General features: G+C 46.7%; 1 protein-coding gene across 2 annotated transcripts in view; it reads right to left on the reverse strand.

Moving 5' to 3' along the window:
- Positions 1-25,808, reverse strand: part of PTPRE (protein tyrosine phosphatase receptor type E) — a 56,759-nt gene that overhangs the window by 11,131 nt on the left and 19,820 nt on the right. Inside the window, exons 2-11 of one of the 2 annotated variants that reach the window (XM_088520033.1) lie at positions 13,426-13,535; positions 8,436-8,538; positions 8,146-8,219; positions 6,986-7,122; positions 4,481-4,571; positions 4,162-4,238; positions 3,997-4,033; positions 3,328-3,425; positions 1,693-1,812; positions 333-493 (exon numbers count right to left, since the gene is read on the reverse strand). In XM_088520033.1, coding sequence (XP_088376159.1) covers positions 333-493; positions 1,693-1,812; positions 3,328-3,425; positions 3,997-4,033; positions 4,162-4,238; positions 4,481-4,571; positions 6,986-7,122; positions 8,146-8,219; positions 8,436-8,538; positions 13,426-13,528 — 1,001 coding nt within the window. In that variant the 5' untranslated portion in view covers positions 13,529-13,535. Of the gene's footprint in view, positions 1-332; positions 494-1,692; positions 1,813-3,327; positions 3,426-3,996; positions 4,034-4,161; positions 4,239-4,480; positions 4,572-6,985; positions 7,123-8,145; positions 8,220-8,287; positions 8,327-8,435; positions 8,539-13,425; positions 13,536-25,808 lie in introns of those variants that run through there. The other variant, XM_088520034.1, reaches the window with a different exon arrangement.

The following is a 25,808-nucleotide window of genomic DNA, read 5'->3' on the forward strand; positions in this document are numbered from 1 at the left end:
AAAGTGAACGATGAATTCTCAGAGGAGCAGCTGGTGGCAAAGGTCACGGATTTGTGCTACGAGTCTGTTTTTCTGACAAAGAACATATTTATGCCAAGGGCTGGATCTCACTCAGGGATAAAAACTTCTGTTTCAGTATTAAAGTGACAGCAGGAAAATGCTTTTGAATTCATTCTTACCTTGGGCTCTAGGAAGAACCTGGAATATTATTGCAACTTAAGAAAAAAAAAATCAGCTTTGTAGCCTTCAAGAGAAAATAAATATTTAGCTTTGGCATTTTACACCCGATTCCAGCCTGAGTTGGCAGAGGGGCATTAAGAGCACGTACATACCTACAGTGCACCACGATTGGTCCGGCGTGAGCGGGATTCAGCGTTTTGACCTTTTTCAGGAATTTCAGCATGCCGATAGGCGTGAAAGGCACTCCAAAATCAGGCCAGCTGGTGAAGTGGAGCTGCGTAACAAGCCTTGGGGCTTTACAGCCGTCGTGAAGCTGCCAGGAACACACAGGAACGCTCCCAGTTTGACATGTCGGGGTGCAGGCAATGATTTATATACAAAGTACTTTTATTTAAAAAAAAAATAACTTGGGTTCCTTCAACATTTAGATACCAAGTCAAAGATTAGGAGCTTTGCACATGCCAGGCAGAATAAGATTACCATTTTTTTTTTCTTCAGGGAAAAACAGAATAATCCAAGGATAGGATATATGAAGAATGAGATTGATAAATTATGTTAACAATGCTAACAATCTAAATGCTTTTTTTCCCGCTCACTTATCAAATCCTTGTGGCATTTCTTTTTACAGCCTCAAATGACTAGATTTGGGCTAAAACATGGAGCTCTTTGTAAAGCACAAGATGCAAAACACATCTGATGTGTGTGGACACACATCTCGCATCAACACCTTAGAAACCAGCTGCTAGTACCACATGTCTGCATCTCGCCAGTCCGTATTACACTTGAAAAATGAGGGCAGAAGAGCTACAGAGGCAAGGAGAGGAGAGGAGCTGGTGGTCATCTCCAACCGGTGCATGAACTGATGCACTCCAAGATGTGAGATACTGGGGAGGCAACAGCAGCAGAGCCACAGCCTTCTGCTCCACCCGCACTTATCAACCACTATCTGTTCATAAGCTCAGATGGTAAAAAATGTCTTCAAGGTGGTCAAACCCTCCCCCCTTTTATTTATTTATTTTTTTTATTCTCCTTGCTGTCTTAAGGCAGTTAAACAAGGTGCTAATCAAGGTCATTTATTTCAATTTGGGGAGCTGGTTTGCTCTGTAAACCCACACAGTTTCCCTCAAGGGAGAACTGAATCTCTGATCAGATTCAGCAGTAGCTCTGACTCTGGCCAACTAATATCCACCGACTACTCCAGTTAATCACACAAAACCAAATTCACTCTTTTTCCTTCAGTCTATGCCCCCCTCTCTGCCAACCCAAATGAGGGAGTGCAGACACTATTCGGCTACAAACAGGACCAAAACTGAGGACAACCTAGCACATTTAGTTGCAGCAAACACCGAATGCATCCTCACGCTGTGCCTGCCCCTAGCAGTACAACCCCTTCCTCAATTTGCAAATACATTTAACCAATTTTCTCAATTTCTTTTAAGCCAATATTTTACGCTGTAAGAATTTGCTTTAAAAAAAAATAAAGTGAAGACCCAGCAAGACCCTGTCACTTACAGACTGAACGCAGAACTTGCGGATGGTGTAGTCCACGAGCACGATACAATCTTCCACCGACACGCGGATATTTCCGTAAGTCCAGCAGCCTTGGTCAGGCCAATACTGATAGCATTTATCCTGCATAAACATACAGCCTGGTTTGTAACACTCAGACCAAGTTCCTTATTGATCATACAGAGAATAATACAGTTATTTGAAAATAATGTACATAATTCCATATAGGAGCATACAGAGTTTAACTATCTGAAATACTATAACTTTAACACTTTGCTCAGACTATTGATGCTTTAATTTACATGGAGAAGGGTAAGAACAGCCTTTCTTATGAAGCAGGCACTTTGGATTTTTTTTTGGCTTGGTTTTGGAGGGCTTTTGGATAATAGAGAGAATTTTGGTCTCTCGGCCCTTTATCTTCTAGGTGCAGTTAGTGAGAAATACAAGGCAGCCTCACGTGGGAGTCATCAGGAACATGAAGCTTCAGCTCTAGCTTCTCAGATTAGAAGCAGGCTCTTATAAACTGCCTGGGCTCTTTGAGCTTGGTATGGCAACACTATAGACAGACTCAAAGAGAGTAGGAGCACCACCTTGAATAGACAAAAGAGGAACATCTCTCCTCAAGATTGCTCAGTCTCCTCGTGATCTTTTCTCCATTGTTGTGAAAAAAAAAAGAAATGTACAAAATAGTTATAAAAAGGGCACTTGCAAACACTGATATGGAATATGGCTTATCACAAACGCATCCCCACCTGCTTCCCAAGGAGGGCAAACCACGACTTTATCAACATTATTTCACAACTGGCAGGAGGGGTCACCCTTGAGCAGTGGAAAATAAGGCAGTGTTCCCAGAACTAGATAATATTCCCTCCACTTCCCCTCCTTACTTTCGCAGCTATCGGGAAACCACAGCTATAGGCTGATTTGGGGAATGCATGTTTTTGGGAACACAGTTCAGCTGAGGATGTAGCATCATCAACGTAGCAAACCAACCCCACGTAAAATAAAAAAAAATAGAAAATAAATAAAAAGAATCTCTTTTTAAAGCTATTTTTGATAGTGCACTTCCTTAATTGCTTCTTTAACTTAGCTTCTTTAATCTGTGATGCAAAGATGTTAAACACATTAACATTTTAGTTGGTGTCTCGGTGTTCAGCCAACGCACTTTGAGGAGGAGAGGACAAGTAAGGGGGGAGTGTGGGAACACGGAGCAACACATTTACTCTCCTGAGAAAGAAGTGTTGCTTTTTAATTGTTAACTGCATATGCCAAAAAATCATTTTGAAACAGAATACTGAAATAAATGGAATAATGCTCTAATCTTCATCTCTAGCCAAAAGAAGAAGTCTAAATCCAGAATCCAGCCTTATTTGCACTGTGACAAAAGAAGAATTTGCCTTGACTGTGACAAACGGGCTACTGGGGACAAAACTACCATCAGATATTTTTCCTTGGTATCTATTTACAGAACTTTTACCTTGGAAATTAAAACCATGGCTTTTAGCAGAAACTCAGACGTGTTAAAAGGATGGGAAGAGGAAGTGGTGTGAAACACTAATGGCCAAACGCCAAGCTGCCCGCGGGTTTGGAGCGCTCTTACTAAGGGATCCAAAATCAGACCCACAGTTACTTACTTACCTCTTTTCTTTCCTTCAGGTTTGTTAACATGACGATAATTGCAGACTTCTGCTCCCATATCATCCTCCAGAAATCATTGACTGTTTCTTGTTTAGGGCCTGAATACACAGAGGACAGCTCCGTTGAAGGGCCATTGAAAAGACCAGGAACATCAGGGCTGACCCCAGGTGCCCACCCACAACTAAGATACCTGCAAAATTCCCAAGCTTTGGAATATACCATGAACCTCAAAAAAAAAAAAAAAAATCTTCTATTTTGCATAGCTCCATGCAGGGAAGCTTTTACTGCATGATGGGGCTGTGTCATTTCTGAGAAGTCTTTAAAACAGTCATAATCCCCGAGGTCAAGCAGGAGGGCTGAGGGGGTGATTTGTCACAACGCCGCTCTCCCTATCCGCTCTAACATGATCTTTCTTCCTTTGAACCCTCTGTAAGTAGTTGCCAATAAAATAAAATAGGGGAAAAAAGCAGCAGACCTTCATCAAAGAGCAGAAACTCCAGCTCTAAAGGCAGTAGGTTACCATTTCCTTTAAACCATCACCCCTAAACCCCATCTCATATTTGGCCATCATTCGGGTGCATTTGGCACCCAGAGACAGCCCTAAGACATTTCTGATGTTGCACATCTTAGTTTTAAAATGAACACAAAGGAGAGATGAAAATAAGTTACCTTGTGCTGCTATAAATTTATTCTTTTCTTTATAACCCTGAGGAAATAAATATTATGGTAGTTAAAAGATGAAATACCAGCATGGGCTAGAAGACAAATACCTCTTTAATATTAATTTCTACTCAAATCGGCAGCTTGGCAAACAGTGGGAAACCATTCACTTACGTCTATGTAGGATGCATTAATGTAGTCTGAAGATGGGACTCCATCTATTTGGGTCAAAATCACTCTGGAGTGGTCATCTGGAAGAGAACACGTTACAAGTGCATTTACATTAGAGCTGCAGCTTTTGAGGCCAACCAAAATACTCGCCAAGAACTAATGTATCAGGGCAAGAAACAGGCATTTAAAAAAAAAAAAGAAAAGAAAAAAGAAAAAGTAGATAATCTGTGCCCAGCAAAGTTACATTCCTGTAGCAGTTCCAGGATGCTCAGTGCCACCCGGACAGATAACCCAATGATTTAACTAAAAAGTAGCATCTTACACGGCAGGATGTTGGGATATCTGTTTTTCTCCCTGTTTTCTTCCTTATTTGCCATTTCAAATGTTCCCTGCACGTGGCCAGGCGTCAGTGACTGAAAGAGAAAGAGAAAGAAACATCACACCCAAAGGCAGCGTGTTTTAACGTGGCTAAACAGTAACCACACCTGGCCCTCAGAAAAGCCACGTTTATACGGAAGGCTTTGCGTCCAGAGTTAAACATGTCTCAATTTCTTTTGTTAAAGAGAACGACTTTCCCTCACTAATCTCAAATGAGAAGCGGTGCCCGGGTAGCTCTCACTGCAGAAAGCCAGCTCAGCAGCTTGGAGGGAAGATGCTGTTTTTCCATGAGCCACCGATCGCAGCTATTCCGGGGACGTTTTGGGGGGAAATGCCACCCACGCCGTGACTCACAGGCCGTGGCCCCGGCACGCGGGCCCCGCCAGCCCCACGGTGGCACCCACTTTAGCAGCTGCGTTTTGGGGTGCTCAGCCTGGCACAGCATTGCTGTGCTCACCTCGGGTCACCACCTGAAGCTCAGCTATTTATCTGTTGGTAAAATCAACCAAATCTGAGATTGCAGATAAATGCAGCCACGCGCTGACTTGACTGAACTGCTACAGCTGCAATAGCTAACTTGCTAAAAATGGGATTGCAGAGCAGTGAAAACAAGCGGCGAAGAGGAAGAAGCTTCAATGCGAGAATGAAGACGGACAAGGGCAGCGCATCCCGAGCTGCCTCCTTGGAGTCTGCGAGAGCTGCCCCCTCAAAACCAGGATCGGGAACCCCCTAAAAACACCAGGGTTGTGTAAAGCCCTACACAAGGGCCAGGGTGCAAACACAGGGAGGAGCTGAGGGCTTCCCGGCGAGCACAGGAAACCCAGACACCTTCACCTCCGAGCTCCTTCTTATACCACTAAAACAGGGGACTGCAAGTAAATGGAGGGAGAAGAGAAGAAAGGACAAAAAAGAAGAGAGGGAAGCTTTTTTTTTTTTCAAAAAAAGGCTACCAATTAAAAGCTAGGTACTTTGGGCAAACTAATCAAGTCCTTATTTTAGCAAAGTCCTTACTTTCCTGAGAAAACCACACACAAGGAGAGCCAAAAACTGCTTTCTGGCACAGTAACTTCTCCCTTCTCCCAGATGAAGGGCTGAAAAGGAAATGAGAAATTTCTGCAGGGCCCTACTGAACTTCCCCTTCAACAGAGGCGCTTGGGGCAGGATTTGGTCCCTAAAAAACCCACGGGGTGCACGTGGCACAGCCGTTCCTGTATTCCATGTCTTTGAGAAGAAGGGTGCCAAGGGCAGCAGGAGCGAAGGCCGCAGCTTCCCGTGCCTGTGGGATGCAGCGTTCCCGAATTCACCTCTAGGTCTCCTCGTGAATGTCTCAGGTTTTGCAGCGCTCACGCCGCGCTGCAAATCGCTCCACAGCTCCTCCTGGCTCCAAAGGGGATGAGTGACTCACAGAGGATGTTCCCCATCCCGCCTGGCACCCTGCGAGTCACAGCCGTCCCACGCCCTGGGTGACACTTCCCGTGTGTGTCACCCCCCAGCGTCACGCTGTCCACTGCGGGCAGAAAGGGCCTGGCCACCAGGTCCATCTGCAGTGCACCAAGAGCCCCTCCTGCGCTCTGCTGCGCACGAGAAAGGCAGTAAGGGTTATTTGAAAGACCCCAAAAAAGCAAACGATTGGGTTTTTGGGGTTGTTTTTTTGTGTTTTTCTTTTTTTTTTTTCCCTCTGAATAAAGAAACTAATCTTCCTCCTGGCCTATCTTCATACGCAGAACAAATAGTAAGAAATGAAACAAGCAGAAGGTAGCAGGAGTTCTCCTGTTGCGGTTGATGTATCACTGCAGTGTATACAATGTGCTTACTGAGAGTAATTCGCGCTTTAAGGACCAAAGTGTTGAAGAGAGTTAGGCACGTAGATCTAAGACTGTCTACAAAGTGTCTACAAAAACGCAAGGATTTCTACAGAATCTATGTGAACATAAAGCAAAATCACGCGGTTTTGCAAGCTCAGGCTCGTGGCGAGAAGCTGCTCAGCAGCTGGACCTTGCTCCAGGGCTGAAGAGGTTCTGCAGAGCCAGAGCAAAGTGCAGGGCTAATAAAAGCCACCACCAAAGCGCTCCCCGGTCACCCACGGGATGTGACCGCCGTGCGCAGGAACGCGGTGTGCAAGCTCGCAGGGAGGGAGGCCTCAAACACGCCATCAAACGCAGGCATAAATCTGTCAAAAATTCAGAAAGCAGCTTAATAAACGGCCTAACCAAGGCAGGCGCTGAACGCAGCAGCCACCTCCTGCACCCAGCTGCAGAGGAAGCGGGAGGATGTGGCGAGATGCCAGGAAGGGCCCGCGAGACGGAGCAGCTCAAGCAAAGAGGTGCTAAAGAGCAGAGGCCAAACCCGCAGCACCCGTGAAGGCCACGGGAGCTCGTGGGCACTTTCCATGTTGTGCGTCTTTGCGGCCAACTCCTTTCCCCCCACACGAGCCCGCACGCTGACTCACGTTGAACTCCTCCCGGAAGAGCTTCCCTTCGTCCGCTGACCGCATCCTGATCTCCTCCTCCAGGTTTTCCACCGGGATCGGGAAATACTTCTTGGGGCCCGACGGGGACCTGCTGAGCAGCATCACTCGCTGCTGTTCTGCCAGCCCAGGAAAAGGAGGGTTAGAGGCACGTTTAGATCCCCAGGCAACAGGAGAGTGCAGCTAATAAATTAATTTCACCTGGAAAATGGCAAAACAGACTTTTGCGATGAGACTTAAACTAGCGATAAAGCTGATTTTAAAAGAAAACAAAGCCACAGGCCAAGTGGTTTTTTTGGAGAACATCATAAATTCCAGGAGAACCACAAGCGGTGAAGTCAATGGCCTCACCATTGCCACCAGATTACAATGTGGCCGAGCTAGCCAAAAAGACACCGAGGAATAATAAGAAAAACTCAGTTCCGCTCAAGGTGCTGTGGCTCACGGGCAGCCCAAGGGTGACCTGAGCTCCCACTGCTTCCCGGTGCTGGCAGCGCCGGGCTGGGGTTTCCCAGGGACACCCCAAAACACCCAGATTGGCTGAAAACACCTCGCTCAGCGGGAAGCTGCCCTGGGTTACGTTTAGATGTCTGGCTTTTTCTCCATCACGTTCCTTTTTGCCCCACCACTACACACATGCTGGCTGTCTGGCTATTGATGGGAAGCCCAGGTGGGATTCATTTCAGCATCACATTTTTTTCCTTGTTATGGTATAAAAATCCATAAGGAAGATCTTAGCAGTTGCCCCAGGTTCAGCAGGTTGGAATACCTCACAGGGCAACCCATGTCGAGTGCCCCATGTTGTAGGAAAGACGTAAAAACCAGAGCTTTTGAAAAAGCCCACGGAAACATCTGGGTTCTGGGATAAATTTACTGTGGGGCTAATGGCTTGTAGTCCTCCTCTCATCCTCTTTTCTGTTTCGGTATGGGGAACTAGCCTGCATTTCACAAAGTTAAGGATTAAAAAAAACAAAACTTTTAAGAAGAAACACCAGGATCCTCCAGACACAGTCAGTGCTGGAAATTTGTATCTCAGACGGTGATAAAACCACCGAGAAGAAGTTGCTGAACCCCGGCTTGGGGTGAAAGCTCAGAGCAACCACAGGGATTCCGGGCGTTTTCGGCGCGCGGCGGCCGCTTACCTTGCTCCTCCAGGATGCCATTGGGCATCTTCTTGTCGCCGGCGCTCACCACGGCCTTGCGGTGCCGGCGGAACCTGGAAGGCAACGGAGGCCGTGAGCGCCGCGGGGCCGGCACGCGCCCTCCCGCCCCGCCGCGACCCACCACGTCAGCCGGGAGAAGCTTTTCCTGTTCATGCTCGCGGGAGGCCCCGGCGAGCGCGTGTGCACACATATATATACGCACATACACGCGCGGGGCGCCGCGCATGCTCCCGCTTGCCGCCCGCGCCGCCCCCGCGCTCGGCGCCTACCTGAAGAAGTACCCGGCCAGGAGGAGGAAGATGATGAGCACCAGCAGCAGGATGAGCACGGAGGTGAGCAGGTCCTGCTGCAAGCCGCGCTCCTCCGTGGAGTCTGCGGAGGGAAACGCAGCCGCTCGGATGCGGCTCGGGCACGGGGCGCCAGCTCCCGCCCCAGGGCATCGCGCCAGAACGGCCCCAAAATTCCTCCTGCTTTCTGCTCGCACTGACCAAAAGCCTCTCAAAGCATTTAGAACACACGCCAAGCCAAAATCCCAGCTCAGAAGATCTTTTCCCCCTTTACTCCAAGGTATTTGGCTTTTAAGATGTCAGCAACGTCTCAGGCACGGGGCGCCAGCTCCCGCCCCAGGGCATCGCGCCAGAACGGCCCCAAAATTCCTCCTGCTTTCTGCTTGCACTGACCAAAAGCCTCTCGAATCATTAAGAACACACGCCAAGTCAAAATCCCAGTCTAGAAGATCTTTTCCCCCTTTACTCCAAGGTATTTGGCTTTTAGGATGTCAGCAACGTGGTGGGAAGGAAGAGGCTCCAAAGACGAAATTGAGCAAGAACTTATTTTTTAATCAGAGTAAGTGAGTAGACCTGGTGCAAGGCTTTAAAATAAACACTGAGGTCCAAACCCAGGCAAGAGGTTTCACCAGGTACGTCTGGGTTTCGGCCAGACCAAGCTCACCCAAAAAGCCCTTGGCAGGGACCTCACTGTGGACTGTGCTATCAGATATGAGAACGAGGAGGAATTGTGAGCCTCTTACAAACACTCTCAACTCAGAATATTTAAAAAATGTTAGAACTAGCTTAAAATTACAGGTTTCAAGATATTATTAGGTGGAGTTCTTTTTTTTTTTTTTTTCATTTATGCAACACTTTACGTTTCACTTTCATTATGCTCTCAGTAAGCTTTTAATCCCATTCAACACTTCAACATATAACATGTTAAAGTCATAAAACAAATCTTAATCCAACAAACAAAGCTATGAGCCTCAGCCTACAGCAAGAGGATGCTAATCTTGCTTTTTTTCAAGTAGCCAAAGACGTCCACGGTTGTTCTAACTGTGGTGGACGCCTTCATACCTAGCATTTATTGGCCAAAGTATCTGCAAACAGTCAAAAATGCACTGAGGATGCCAAGCTCTAGTGCCTGTGCAGGGGCATGTCTTAGTTGCCTTTACCTGCACATTTCTCCATCATTTTATCAATGTTTGCTCTTCCCAAAGCTAAAGCAGCTTCTTTTTTAAATGATATTTATACATCCTTAATAAGCTCCAAAATTCCCCTCTCCTTCTAAGGGTTTTGTTACAAGCTGGCCGGGCATTGCAACACTGCCCATGCGTTTGCTAGGTATAAAAAGCTACTGCTATTTTTGTGCCTTTAAAGGAGAAGCACGCCTGGGTTTTAGTTAAATTGTGGGCACGTGGTGCAGGAAGGGAGTTTGAGTAATGCAGTTAAACAGGGAGCTCTGTAAAGACAGGGAAAGGGAGACAGTTTGGAGGGAAGAGGGATGAGGTTGCTCTGCACAGGGACTGAATGCTGCAAAAAGAGGAAGAAGGGCGAAAGGCAAGGGGGGAAAATAAACAAAAACCTTCGTGCCACTAGTGAAGCCAGGAAGTTTTAGATTGAATTTCTATTTCAGGATTCATTTTTTTAACAGCAACTCTCATGATCTCTGTTGTGTCAAAACACAGGGCTCTGGTGGGGGAGGAGGGGAAGAAGGGGACAACTAAATGTTTGAATCACCAGGGAGTCGAAAACCCCCTCATTTCGTTGCAAAACACAAAATCCCCCAACTGTCTTTCAGAATAACTCAGGTTCCTTATACTGTAGCTTTGAGGCAACGCTGGAAAACAGCAATTCCTGACCAAAGGAGAGGCCAAAAACCTGGCAGCTCCCCATGGCATCCCGGAGAGGGGAGCTCCGCTTCCTGGCAGAGCCCAGCTCCCCGTTTCCCTGCGTTTTCCTTAAGGAGCAGGCACCCCGTAAGGCTGGACGCCCTCCTCTGCATCACCAGCACACCTCTCTCCCTCCCCTTCTGCAAGGAAATTAGTTCAGAAAACCACAAAAAATCCCTCTTCCTCGCACCCGGGCCCGAGCTGCGTGCAAGGGCCGCGCGGCGCCCTCGCAAAGCCTGCCCTGGCCACCCGCACCTTCCACAGGGCCTGCACGGCTAAATGTCTGCATTATGCTAACAAAGTAAGCAGAAAACTATCATTGGGCTCAGATTTTGGAGATTTGGAGGTTGAACTATCAACATCAAGTAGGACTTTAAGGGGAAAATCAAACACAGACTCAAGTTCATTCTTTCTGGCAGTGTCAGCACACCCACACGACTCCATGGAGCTGCAAACGCCAATGTTCCCTGCGGACCCATCCTCGCCATGGGCATTTCCCACTGCTGCAACACGCAGGGAAGGGTGGCCCACAACCAACACGGTCTTCTGCTTGCAGCCCCCTGTAAATAACCATCGCTGGGTGCTTCTCAGAACCAGAACCAAACACGGAGCCTCCTAACGCCCGGGCAAGGTGAAGGCCACCAGAGGGATGGCCGCCGTCCCCGTCCTGCTCCCTCGCTCAGCTCCGTTCGGGGCTCTTCCCGGCCCAAATCGCTTCTCCTGGAGATGCATCACCACTTCCTCCGGGGCCGGGAGGTTCCTGCTTTCGGTGCAAACAAACCCAGCACGGCCACCACCAAGAGGAACTAGGAGCAGCGCCCCGTGACCCGTCGCGCTCCTCCTGCCACCGGCCTTCCCGGCTGCCTCGCACCCCGGGCCCGCATGGGAGCTGCGGCCGCTAATTAACGCCCTTTTTCCTATTTAAACAGCTACAAACTTCATTTATTCACAGACACTCAGGTGACCTATCCACGCAGGTAGCTAAATAAGCCCTATAAGGTTTCCCAGTGATGAAAAAGGGTTATTGCCCAAAACCCCACAGGTCTGGCATGCTGAGGAACACCTAAGATAACACTGAAGAACAGAAAGTGATCCACATGTATCCACCATCTGCTCAGGCGCCTATTCACTACCCTTAAAATGATTTTTTTTAATACATAAAAACTATATTTTTATTTAAGAATAAAAAGAAGGACTAGCTAACAGGCAGAAAGCTGCCCAGTGCCAGTCCCCAGACCCGCTGCCTGCAGCGGAATCTACCACTGCTACGTATTTCTATAACATTCCTATATTCTTCAAATATCTTCGAAGACACCCACTAACTTACTGAGAGAACACTATTTAAAACAGCAGCAAAAGGGCAGGGAAAGTTGTTCCAATTTCTGTCCTTCCACCTCCCACCCATCTGAAAAACTAATTACCTCTGCATGTTGCTATTCCGGTAGTGGAAAAAACAGGCCTGTAAAGAGGGCTATGAAAACGCCATGGAGAAATTCCAAAATTTTGCAAGGAAGGATGCAAAAGCTTTATTCCTGCAACTCCTAGACTGCTTTCGCATTTAAGCTACATAGGGGGCATTTAAAAATAAAAATTCTAGGTATGATTAATACTGCATAACCAATAATATTTCAGTAATTAAAAATTATTTGAATGCTATTGGGCAGCAACATATAAATAAATACAATAGCTCCAGTACTGAAAATGCAGCAGCACAATATACATGCCCACCTTTAAAATGAGAACAAAAATAATCAATACTTCAAGTTTAAAAAGTTTTAAAAATCAAGCTCGCTAAAATTATATCAAAATGCTATAACTTGAGACTATTCCTTTCAGTGTAAAAAAATGATCTTAATGTTTTGGATCACTCACCAAATCTGCATGCAAAAGGAAGGCTGGATCCTTCCTTAGTCTTTTAGAGTCTTCTTGATATTTCCATCAGCAATGTTTGGTTTTGATTTTAAAAACTATTGTTTTGGTTCACTGGTTATTGAAAACATTAGCTATCCCATCACCTTGGAATGCAGCAATGTATTTCCAGTCTGCCCATACTCACTACAAGACAAAACTCTTCTTCTCTTCCTACCACAGAGAAATGTTAATGTGCATTTAAATAATAAAGAAAGCTTTGATTTTTTTAAATTGGTTTAGTCCCACTAAGCAAACCTAACTGGTACCACCAAAAATAAGATGCAATTAAAACATGGCAGATAAGATTGCTTTAATCTGTATTATCCTGTATTCATACATTCTGCACAATTCGGAGTTAAATTTGAAGGCAAACAGCACCTATGAAGAAACTGCCTTTTTACTCATTGTATTAAAAGCAATCCAGGAAGTGACACAAACATGAAGTCACTTCTCTCCCCAGCCCCTGTGCTCACATCTATGCGGAGGAGCATCAGTCCCAGCTCTCCCAACGCTCTGGGTCCTCACAAGAACCATGGCACAGAGCAATGGCAAACGCTGGTCTGTGCTTTAGTGGATTCATTTAATAGTAATTTCAGATCTGAAAGCCTTAAGCAGGACACCACGAGGATGTTCATCACTGCTGCAGTTGTTGCTAGAGCCTCCCTGCTCCTCCAGCCTACGCTTCTCCGAAGCTGAGGCCACGCTGAGGTTTGTCTAAGGCGTGCAGCCCACAGATGGATCTCTAGTGCTCCCTAGAGCCTTAGACCTTGCTTAAAACAAGGCCTGAATCATTGCAAATATAGAAAGAGAAAGAAAAACCTCTTATGAGATGGCTTGTCAGCAACAGCACTGAAGCAGAAAACTTCTAAGTAAAGACAGGGCCAAGGAGCATCAGCTTCTCAACTTTGAAGGGGCAAAGTTGGGTTTATGAAGGGTAAGAAGAACATACAAGTAAAAGGTAACATGTAAACAGAGAATATGACAGTAGGATGTCTTCATATCTCATAACTTAAATAAATGAAACATCACTGGCATTGAGGTAGCCCCCTGCTCCACGGCTGCAGTATGTTGGGAAATAGCGGGGCCTTGGAGAGGAAGGAGCATGTGCCAGTGCAGTGCCCCAGGGGCAGAAGATTGCCAGGACCTCGCCAAAACCAGCCGCCCAAGTTAAGCCGTGTACTTACTTGTCGTTGCTGTTGCTTTTGGCAATTCAGTTCCATTTGGTGGTAAAGCGTGAACGAGCAGAAAACTAGCACAAAGCAGCAAGAGTGAGCAGGGGTGTTCCATCCTGGATCTAGGAGCAAACAGAAGCGTGCGATGAATTTAAATATCAGTTTTCCTTCTTCTTTCAGAACTAGATCACAAGGAAAAGCAAGTGTTTGTTTTAGATGAGGAAAGTCTTAAAACCTTCTTTGTACTCTCCCACCGTTTTCACACTTAACTTTCATTTCTGATGCTGAGACAAAAAAGAAATGCAGGCCACGCACATGGCAAAGGCGTTAGAAAGGTTTTAAATCCCTGAGCAAGGAGAGAACGTTCAGATTCTGCTCAGAGAGAGCAAGAAGCTCCACTTGGGAGCTCTGCTGCTCCCTCTGGCTCTACGGATACAGACACCTATGAGCGCCCAGGCTGACATATAGACGGGAGATGCTCTTCCTGGGAATATGCCCTGGCCACAGGTCCCCAGGCTGCACGGCAACTCACTGGAGCTTGGCAGGTACGGAGACATTCCCATCTATCAAGACCAGGAAACAACAGAGGTTTAGAGCAGAAGGAGCAATGAAGCTGCTGCCGCATGGGGGACTAGAGAGCAACTTGGAAACCAGGAGCTTGCTCTGAATTAACAGCAGGAAAAACTGAGCTTTATGTGGAGGGGAAAAAAAGAAAAAGTTGTTACTAATTAACTTTATATTTATCCAGTCCCTATTGCCTATTCGTGGCTGCCACCTCGGCCGCTGCTCAGTCCTGGTTTGGAAGATGCTCTTGGCAAACCTGCCCCAAAGCGGGGCTGCTGCTCTGCAGCCTGCACCCAGAAGGTGCCCTTGCCACTGCCAAAGTGCAAAGCACCATAAAAACACACAGGATAAAAAAATCCTGCCACTTATCAACATTTAGGGCCATTCTAAAGTCCTTATGTTCACTGGGAGATGGGATAACCCACCGGGAAGGGTCTCCGGAGGCCGGGCAGCGCAGCAGGCTCCAGCTGTGCAGCCTGCGTGCCAGCACGAGGCCCATGCAATCCAGACACTTGGCTCTGCTATCTCCAAACAACACACAATTTTGCAAAGAGAAACAATATCTTAAGAAAAAAAAAGCTCAGAAGTGTGTTTCTATATTAATTATTTTCTCCTCTGTGCATTTTGCAGACGTCCACCTCCCCGCTGCCCAAACACACCAGCCCCTTCCAAAGCAACTGCAGCTGCTGGCAGCTATCCCAAACGCTGCCAAGGGGAAAGAGCCTCCAAGTTCCCATGAAATTCACGTTAGCAGGCACCAATGCGGTGCCAAGAGCCTTGCACCTGCGCGTGCTGACGCCAGAAGGCAGCACTTGCCCGCATGCTCAATGCATCACGTTTATCAGGACAGACACATCGAGAGCAGCTACACGAGCGCCGGGATCCTGCTCTTGCCTGGAGCCGTGAGAAGGCACTTTGTGGTGATAGAAAAAAAGGACTAAAACACATAGCAAGGTCTTGAGACCTGCCATTACACCAAGGCAAATGCCGAAGTGCAAACTTTGCACTGGCTTAGCAAGCTTTACTTTTAAAAACAAACAAACAAACCCCCCCCAAAAAACACACACTAACAAAGAATCAGGCAGCCCAAAAAAAGCAATCAATCTCCAGGGGAAAAAAATACAAGAAATACAGAGACCGGCAGCAAGGTCCTGCTAAGCAAGAAGCAGAGCCATGTACATTGAAAGAAGTCTCTTGCTTACAAAAAATGGAAGAAAAAGAGACAGGTATAAAATACGCACTCATTACCCGTCTTTCACATGGCCTAAGGGCATCCTCAAACTGCAAAGCAAGTTCCAGCTTGCCTGGGAGAAGTAGGAGCTGCTTTGATAACTCCATGCGGATACAGGGCACTGCAGCCTCCTTATATCCTCAGGTCCTTATCTGGGGGCTAGGCATGGGTAGCTAGCTCAGGTACTTAAGCTTTAACTCCTTAGGATAATATTTTCTTTTTTTTTTATTTTGTAGTACAGGATTATTAGCTATTCTTCATGATCTTACGCCTAAAAGGCTTTGAAATCCACTTTGAAATTCCCATTCCAATCACAACGCTAAGTCTGCACTGTTAAAGAAAATAACTCCCCAAGCCTAACAGCAAATTTCACAGCGTGACCAAAAAGAAGAAATCACTGGAAAATTGCATAGCTAGCTCAACCCCTGCCAAGGAGGCAGGGCATTAAAGGCTCAACACAGCCTAACAAGCACTGGCTCCAAAGTCCTGCGGGAATGTGATGCCTTTGCAGGGCTCCATGCAGCATTTGCATTTGTTCCTGCCACTCCTCCCACGGCACAGGATGCTCCCCCAAAATGCGCAGGAATCGTGTTATTTTGGGGGTATTCCCGGGTGTGACAGCCATACGCGCCGCGTGGCACCGCGGTCACTACGTGGCGTGCCAGGTCAGAGCAACAACCCACCAGAGCTCCGCTAACACACGGCCTGCCATAGACACAGGTTGCCTTTCTAAAGCTTTAGTTTGTAGCTACGGTTACATCCCAAGTTTTTGTAAACTTAAGAGATGTGAAGGCATTTCGAAGTTGGCAGATGCTGCATTTGCTCCCTGTTGCAAAGGGAGCTGTTCACAGCCGCAGCATCGTGACTTCCACCACCCCAGAAGAACCAGAAACATCAGTGGCATCTCTGAAATCTATTCACAAAACTCTGGAACTCCCCAGCTTGGTCACATCCAGCACAAGCACTTACCTGCAGCAACCTCTTCTGCACGGGAAGAGGTCTTCTCTCCTTGCTCTGCTGCTCCTACCTTTCACCTGCCAGCTCCCAAACGCACTAGTTCTGCCCAAAGAGCCCTTCCAAAGCCAAGTTGCCCTCAGTTTTCCAACAGCACCCGGTACGGTCGCCTACCTGGAGCGCATCCGTTCAACGTGACGGCACAGTGACCACGGGGCACATCCCACCGAGCTCTCCTAAGGAGCTTGGCCAACGCAGGTGCCACCCACATCCGCTACACACTTAATGTCCTCTGTTAAATTAGCTGTGATTTATTGCCGGGTTGAGCACAGGTACTTTCTCTTTCATTATGTCGTTGGGCTTCCCCGCTCCACCCCTACAGAACAACCTCTTAACCCATCACAAGGACACGAACACCTTGCCTAGTTAGAGTTTAACTTGACTTGCATGTGACGTCCTTCTTGGTTGGGATTTTATTGCCCCATTATGTCATGGGGTTGGTTACACTTCAGTGCTAAGCCACCTTCCAGGAAATTATTCATCCAGATTATGTATTTACAAAATCACCTTAAAAAGCAGCATTCCTTTCCAGCACTGCTGCTCTTCCACAAAGCTGGGAGAAACCCACTTAAGAGGTGCAGAACAGCGTATCATGCAAAGCATGGTATTTGCTACATGTAATGGTAAAGGCAGCATCAGATGGAGTATATAGCAGTTATTCACAGTAAATGAGGAGTATTTACTAGCACAAACTCTCATAATGGACCTTAAGCACCAAACCAAACCCCAAGAAGTTCTAAAGAAGTTGCATGATTTGGTCCACTTTAAAAAATAGGAGCTTTAAAAATAAAAGCAAAAAAATAATTAATAATCTTTTTCTCATCACACCCAAATGGGCTGCAGTCCTCTGGGTAAGGCCTTGAGCATCACAGCACGGCAGGTTTCTCTCTCCAAAATATTCCCCTGGGTGGCCTTCAGTCCTGGGAAGGTCCCACTCTTTCCTCCAGCCAAGCCATTAACAAACATATCACATAACAAAATACAGGTTTGTGAAGCACCTACACTCTTACAGGTGTTTTTCCAAGTAATTACTGCCTGCAAGCACCCATTTCACTTCACATGAAGCATTCTGAAGAAGCACCACAAGAACCAGAGTCAACATTAATCCACAGCATCTCCAGGCTCTGCTCAATCCACGTCATGCAGAAAAGCCCAGTTACAGCGGTTTGGCTTTGATAAACACACGCCAGTTCTTACACACCCCTTCAATACTCTTAAGGTTTATTATATGTTTATCTTTATTATATTACTGTTCCCGTGTTTTGCCTAGAATTGCGGTTATGCTGAATGCCCTCTAAAACCTCCAGCACTTCCTTCATCTCCATCCCAAAATGGACCGAGCCCAACATCAAGGGCCTGCCAGCAGCCAACGAGATCTGAAACACGAGCATCACACCCAGCTGCACTGGATATATGTGTCTATATATATGTATGCGTGTATATAGACATGTATATATACACACCACACATTTATATATATATAAAAATATATAAAATGACCACTTTTACCATTTCCTTCCAGCTAACATGCTCAGTTGCTGTAATGGTTTTTGCAGTAAGAAAACACTGCATAAAACCATTCCACCACACGAAAACCCACAGCGATGCTAATTAGAGAAATGACTTACGGAAAACCAGCGACATTCTCCAACTTCTGCTAACCTCAAAGTTTATGAAACAGTTAACAGAACTTTTCACATCACATTGGCACTATCACGAGTTAGTCAGATAATTTTTTTTTATCTGGGGAAGTTTATAAGAAAAGCCATAGCCAGCTTTCCTTGTCACCTATCCATGCAAAGGCACCCGCAGAGCTACCACCCGAATTGAAACACCTGCAACATCCCCAGCACTGGGGCCATGTGGGGGGCAAAACACAGAGGAAAAACACTGAATTTTTGTGAAAGGACCCGCGAGCCACTACTAGGCCTATCCACGGGCTGGCTTGCTTTCCTCCTTCACATTCCGATGCGACTCCCTCTACATAAATATGCATCCTCTGTCCTTGTTGGTCTAATTTTAGCTAACCAAAAAAAAGAAAATAAAAAAAGATGTGTACAGCAAGGCTCTACATTGAATTATTTACTGTTTCCCCCGAGAGTTCACGAAAGGACTAAGTTCATTAGCACAGACAAGGAAGAGAGACTCACCAAGCACAAACCAGTCTCTGCAGGGCACTCCTCACAGCGCCTGTTTCACTCCCACAACCCATTCCCAAGCATTTCTTGCACAATTTTATAGGAACAAACGTTCAAAATTGACCAATTTTAAAGACTCATTAATATATTACATAGTACTAAACATTTGCCACAAATTCATTATGCTCTGTGAGGTTTTTATGAGGAAGCTTACGAACGAACACCAAGATTTGCATTTTAATTTCAGCCTTTTTTCTAGCCGGCACCTTCTCCCAGGAGGCTTGTATCGAAAATTAAGTGACAAATTAGGGTCACCTTTCCCCGTGCCTTGTCAGCAAATCAATTTCTGCTGCCTTTCAGATGGAGCTCATGCATAAATTAGACGGTTTGCAATCGATTCGGAGAAGGAACCCGAGAGCAACGGAGTGAAACTCCAATAAAACCCACTGGTTAACCCGAGCAGTTGCCTTTTATCCCATCCCAGCGGCCCTGTTATCCCGGAGCTGCAAGAAGACTCATCGCTGTTCAAATGTTCCCTTCTCGCCGATCTTGGTGAATATTAGAAATATTGGAAAAATATTAGAATGGGCAGTACCCGCTGCATGGCCAATGCGCCCCGTCACAATAAGAGTGTCCTGGAAAATCCATATTTAAAATCTGGCTGCTCGCCGATCCCGCAGCAATGCCCCAACCCTCTGGCTCTTTGATTCTAGCTACAGCCACCAAGGCAGCACATAAACCAAGTTACAAAAAGCAAATGCATGATAGAAACAGCAGTAACTCAAAGAGCGATGACTTTGGGACACGGGAGGCACCTCGTGCTCTCATCCGCTACCCACCCTAGGCCGCCCAATAGGCCACATTTTCCCCTCAAAACCAGGGAAGTTTCCTGCCACCAACGAGGGCTGCCGGGAAAGACGCGCGAGAGGACGACGGCGTCTTGGGGAAAGAGAGGTTTATCCTTGCTCAAGCCTGAAGGAGAAAAATTAGTACCATAAAAAAGGCACTCAACCCAGCTAACACCAGGAGGGAAATGCTGATGCGTGCTGCTGCAGACAGGGGGATGAGACACAGCCAAAACGGCTTCCATCTTCCCCAAAATATCCTCCCAAAAGGCAAAACCCCCCATTTTCCTGGCAACGCTGCCTTGTGCCAAGTGCCCCGGGAGGGAGACCTTCTCTCCAGGGAGCTGTTCCCTTTCGGCATCCCTCCAAAAAAGAACTCCCTACAGGAAAGTTCAACCTAAATTCTGAGTTTTCCCCTTAAAACAGCTGCATATCACTGCAAAATTACTCACGGAGGCCACATACTCTTAAAGAATAACAATAAATAGTAAGTGAATTGATCTGGACTAAAATGTAACAGCACAGCCACTCTCTGCTCAACAGGCAACCAAGCAGATCAGCATGGCAGGACCGCCACGAAGCCATCAGGTGTTCTCATTTTGTGTTTAAACTATTGAAGTTCTCTGTGCTGAAAACTGGCAACAAACCTGTTAAAGAGGAAAAAACAAAAGCAAAACAAAACAAAAAAAAACCCACACTTTTTTTAAAAAAAAAAAGAATGGACCTCAGAAAAAAAGAGGAAGGAGAAGTTGGGTACTTGCTGTAGGGCTCGATGCTGAGACACGCGATGCCTTCTTCATGGGAGAAGGAACTGCCTCCGTTCCCCCAGCCGGGCCAGGCTGCAGCTTTGCTTTCACTGCCTTTATTCAGATGTCATGGGAAAAGGGACAGGAGCTCCGAGGATGAGTTTGAAGCAGCCCTCAGGAAGCAGCTGACACAGGTGCAGTCCCTCTGCTCTTGAAACTCTGCTTTTACAGGCGCCTTTTGCTCAAAATGCACAAACTGAGCCCCAACGCTGCTGGGTTCCGTCCAGCCCAGCGTCCAACTCACGCTTGGGCAAGAAGCTCTTGCTCCAACTGCAAAGAACTCTGCCAGCTAGAGGCCATACCGGATAAATCCACCTGGAAAACTGCTGATTTCCTCCCAGCAAGGGGTGAAGGAACATGGCACAAACGCTCAGTTCTGCAGTACATTCCCTATGGTTATTTCCTAGCGCGATCTGCAACAGGACAAGACGATGCTTCTTTGCATGGTGATGCCTGAGCTTGTCCAGGGACTGGGTTCAAACCGGGCTTAAATCACTTACCTTATCTCTCTATAGAGAGTAATCGGACCCCTGGTGCACTGAAAATAAAAATGTTTTATGAACATTTAGCCCTGTTAGCTTTAAAATAGACCTGCTCTTGGATCTGCAGGCAAGACCACTGTGCAATGGGACTGGGAAACGGCTCAGAGGAAGAGCAGGTGCTGGTAGGGAAGTAACTGCACTTAAAGCTCGGAAACACACTGCACAGCTTATATGGTTCTCACCACACTCACCATCACCGAAGGATGCAGACGTTCCTTAGCAAAAGCTGCCCAACAGAGCACTCGAGCTTGCAGAAATCTCTACATTAAGCAAAAAATAATAAAAAAAATGGAAAGATGAAGCTTGTCACAAGTGGGATGCACTTCTGCTAACACCGTGGGTTGCACGGAGTTAGGCTCAAGGCAAGAAGCTGCAGACTGGGGAGCAACACGAGGGTGTCCCAACGCAGCGCCGAGCAGGGAGCGCAGAGCCCGCTCCCGGTGCCGGGAAAAGCCTTTGGGAACGCAGGGAAGTGTCAGCTGCATCCGGCACCCCCGGTAAGGGGGTCCCTGCCCCGGGAGGTGTCACCTACCGCGTGGCCGGGCTCCCTCCGCGCCTGCATCTCCGTCACCGCCGTCCCCGGCGCTGAAGCAAGCGGCTTCCGCGCGGCCCCGGCCACCGCGCGGCCTGCTGACCTCATACAGGAAACACTGCACACCAAACCAGAGCGTTCCTAGCTGGGTTTTCTTCTTCATTTGCCGCTGAGCACGCTACTTCTCCCTCCACTACGCAAGATCTGCTGCAACGTTGTCCACAAGCTGCTACAGGGCTGTGGGGTCACCTTTTTTATTGTTTAAAATCATCATCCTTTTGCACTTTTCATGGACAGAGGTGGGACAAGCATGCAGGTCTTCGTGCAAATCCAAGGAGCCCCCTGGGGAGTCCCTTGGTAAAGGGGGCACCACCAGAACGATGTCCCCTGATGTCCCCGTGCAAGACCCACCAAGGACGAGCGTGTCACAGCGTGTGACCAGCGTGTCCACGTGCCCGCGACGGAGAAGAGGCTCTGCCAGGAAAAGAGCAAACTGCGGGAAAAGCAGCTTCACCTCCCCAGTCACCCCTGTGATGGCATTTTATCTGTTCTGCTAGGGACCACGAGCAGGAATGCAGCACCACAGCAAGGAAACGTCCTCCAGAAGTGCAACACACACTAATGCTCGGAGTATATTTAAAGTGTAATTAACATGTTCAGAAAATATTGCACAGACCAATGATCTTGTGCTACTACAAAAATACATATGCACGCAGGACCCACAGCAAGAACTAGCTGGCTAAAAGATGTAAACTTAGGGTCTTTTAATAATCTTTCAACACTGTATTTTTACAACGAATCCCTCTGCAACGCCATCTCCACCCTTGAGAAGCTGCTGCACATGGAGCATCTTCAGCATGAGGAGCAGGTATCTGGAGCTTTGCTAACTCGAAAAATTACTTACTTACAACTGTAATTGGTAACACTGAGAGGAAACCCATGCTCACAAAAGCCCATTTGACTTCTATAATTAATCTGCCTGTAAGCTGTACATTTTCACACAAAAAGCTTAGGACTGAAGCCTTTATACATCAAGAACCACACAGATATCTCTTCTGTCCACAGCCTTTATATGGATTTTAATTTTTCCTTCCAAAAGAAAACGTAGATTCCCCTACTGGAGCATTACTGAATTTTTCTCTTTTTTTGACCTCTTCTGAATTAATTTCAGATTCCATTTTCAATCAGTAATAATTTCCACCTGGACTTAATTTGCCTCATTTCACGCTGGGTCCTCTTGGATCAGTCAACACCCTCCTGATCACCGTAAGCACATGATGCACAGACTGCCTGGCTTATTCTAGAGGTGCTGAATGGAGATGCTGCACACAGTGTAGCCACTGCAACTACAAAAATTCGGGTTATGACCCCTCGAGTTCATAATTTACTACTATACCAGACTAGGAGGACTTGGTTAAGGTCTTTGATGGTTTCTTGGCCCCCCTGCCAGGTCGTTCTGTTCAAATTCCAGCCCTGCTCCATGCGCATTAAGCAAATCCACGCTCCCTTCTGCGCAGCCCATCCTAAAGGCAACACAAAAGCTGTTCTGCTCCAGGAAGTCTCACTTCTTCCTTGGTGGCTGAAAAACTCTTCCCTGGCAGTATCACTTCCTGAAATTACCACTTAACTCGGTTTTCACATCTGCAAATGCTTTGAGAGCAGCACCCTGCAGTCTGGCACAGGACCCACCACCTTTCCTTCAGTGATGGCAGAAAATCAGCTAAGAGCTGGTCCTTATTGGAATCAGCCACATAAGGAAGCGAGTCCCTGGTCAGGCCTGCAAGAAAGACCCAGAAAAAATATCAGAGAGAGATCAGAAAACAAAATACCACTTCAGAGCATATCAGAGTTACCAAGAGCACCTCGAGAAGAAGGTGCATTTCTCTACCAGCACTCCCAGATAGGAAAGCCTTGAGAAAACTTCAGCTTCCACAGCCACAGAAGGATCTCTTCTGAAACAGTCACTCAAAAAAACTAATGCAAACTTGCTATAGTACTAAATCTAGCCAAGTGCACTTTAAATTTGTCCTGTTCCTTCATGCTAAACACACATTACAAAGATACCAACACCCAAAGCAAGGATGGGTTGCAGGTTACGATGCCACGAGGACGGAGCACTGACCGTGCAGCTTGGACAGGCTCTGCAGCCTTTAAGTTTCCAATCCTCTCCCAGCTTCAAGGGTTAAGAACGAGATCACTTTTATTTAAAACCTCCCCACCCTTTAATAGAATAGTTATCAGGTAAACATGTATTTAGGTCACTGGCTTCCCCGCCTTCTCCAAAGTGTGCCACTTATCCAAAATACATCTCTCTCTGGGAGAGCTCCTGGATTTCTTGAGAAAACATGTCGGTAGATCCAGCAAGCAAGAACATGCTATTTATTTTGTTCTCATGGGTTTTTTTAAAAATATTTACATCAGATTTTGCCCTCTCAAATGCCATATAAATATAAGGAGCGTCCTTTAATCTAGAAATAGGTTTTCTGGTCATCTGAGATATTTATGAGGAACTAATAATACCACAACTTCTGTAGCAAAATTTCTCCTGAAAAGCTCAAGGAAACACAGTACCAACCACGGCTATGCACTGCTGCTTGAAATAACAGGTTTTATGCCACAAATTTTAGGTTTATGAAATCCAATTAGGAGCTAGAGACTTTCTATGGCTTTAGGGATGTTATATGGCTTTAGAGAAAAAGCAGGCTATCTTTTCCTAAATATGCAAAATGACAATAGCAAAATCTTCAAAATTTAGGTCCCCAGGGAACATGCTTCATCTATTGTAGACCTTCCAAAATAGTGATTTCTAGGCTCTTTCTTACTTTTGACTATTTAGTTAATGTTTCTATTTCGGCCCACTATATTACGCATCCATAAAGATGTGCAAATGCTACTGGAGTATTCAGACATCTAAGAGTTGGTTTGGGGCATTTTTAAGGTTTTCACTGTGCAACAGCAGCCCTGCAGCTTGCAAATACCATGGATCTTGCCCCACTTTTCCCTTCCAGCCTAACTGCAGAAGCAACCCGCCACCCAGGCCTGCAGGCTGCTTCCAGCTTCTAAATACCACCGAAAACTCCAAATTTGATTTATTCCAAATAAGCAAAGCACAAGAAATATTTGCATGCACCCATGGCCAGATTTTAAATACCAGCCCCTCCTGCAATAATGCAGCTCAAGGAGTTAGGGTGCAAAATGCTAAAACACAAGGTAGAGTTGAAGCCCAGCTTGTAACACGGGCCATGCAAAGGGTCACTGTGGAAAGCTGATTACAACAGAGAGGCAAAAACAGATTTAAATGTTTAAAACTATATATTTAGATTTAAATATATAGTGGGGTTGCTCAGTCTTCAATCCCATGCAGCAGCATTCAGCTGGAAGTGCAGAGGAAGCAACTTCAGCCTCCCAAAAGAGGGGATTCTAGGATGAAGCGTCTACGCATGGAAGTTTCCCTAAATACATTCCTGCGTACACGTTTCCTCACGCAGCCCATAAATTCTTAAGGCATGAGTGTATTTAAAGTCACTCAACCCCCCTGGAGAAGGCTGGCAGGGAACAACTGGGTTTTCTTAATGCTCCACTACAAATTATTTCTACAGAAGAGGATTACATGGAGCACTATTAAGCAGAGAATTTCTTGGAACGGTGCTTTCCTGAGGAGCTTTCGTTATGAATATTGCAAATCCTAAGGACTTTAAGAGACCTAATTCAGAGACGGCAGCACTTGTTCCCTCCGCTCCGTCCACCCTCATCTTCCTCATCAACCCGTCCCTACTCTGCCCTCAGAGGCTCCTTCCTTTCAGCTTGTTTGTTTGCATTCCAGAGGGGGGGAAAAGCCACAGTTCCACCACAGATAAGCAGGAAGGTTGGAAGATGCCAGCTGGCTTCCTCTGATCGGAGAGCTTTACGCCTGAACTTTATTTTCCTTCCTGGATATTGATGCCCTGTTGGCTCAGAAGAGGGAAGAGGAACACGCGCAGTGACCCACTACGGATCCATCTCCTAGAGGTCCATGCGTGGGGCTGAGACCTCTTCTTTTTTTATCACAACTGCAGCATGAAATAACAACTCTTCCATTTAGGCCATTTCAGCTAAGCTTTGCTCAGACTCCTCTTCTGACTTTTTCTAAGATGTGTCCTCTGACGGAAAGGAGAAATATTCAGAACACACAAAGTTGGCCCCCAAGAAACACAACAGACCTCAAAGTACTGCCAGACCCAGAGCACATCCGTGTGGAATTGCAGTATCCCTCGTTAACGGCATCGGGATCACTGAGAGAGCAGCGTATTTAAGGATCATTGCCAAAACGCACACCTGGGTGGGAGGGATGGAATTCTGCTCCATTGCTTCACTCGAGCAAAAACCAGCTGAAAAACAAAGTGCTTACGGATAGATAGCTGCCAAGGAACACTTTCCTAAGGCACGTGCTTCTTTTCGTGGATTTCTGTTTTTCTTTATACACCTGTAATCTTCAATTCCGTTTAATCACCGCGGAAGACACGGTTTGTGGGAAAGCGAGTAAGTTTTTGCTCGGGAAGAGGGAGGCACAGCAGCGAGCAGGGAAAAGGCAGAGGAACATCATCGAAATGAGGACAACGGAGCCCGTTTCCGTGCCGCTAAAGACCCACGGAGCTAATGGAGGCGCCCGCGGCCGGAGCAGCAGGAGCTGCTGCAGGAAACCCCGGCTCTTCCCGCAGAACTGCAGCCCGGGATGCAATCTCGT

The sequence above is a fragment of the Tinamus guttatus genome, unplaced genomic scaffold (assembly GCF_059628265.1).
Source record: "Tinamus guttatus ecotype Peru unplaced genomic scaffold, ASM5962826v1 Tinamus_guttatus_pri_ptg000079l, whole genome shotgun sequence".
NCBI classification, from domain to species: Eukaryota; Metazoa; Chordata; class Aves; order Tinamiformes; family Tinamidae; genus Tinamus; species Tinamus guttatus.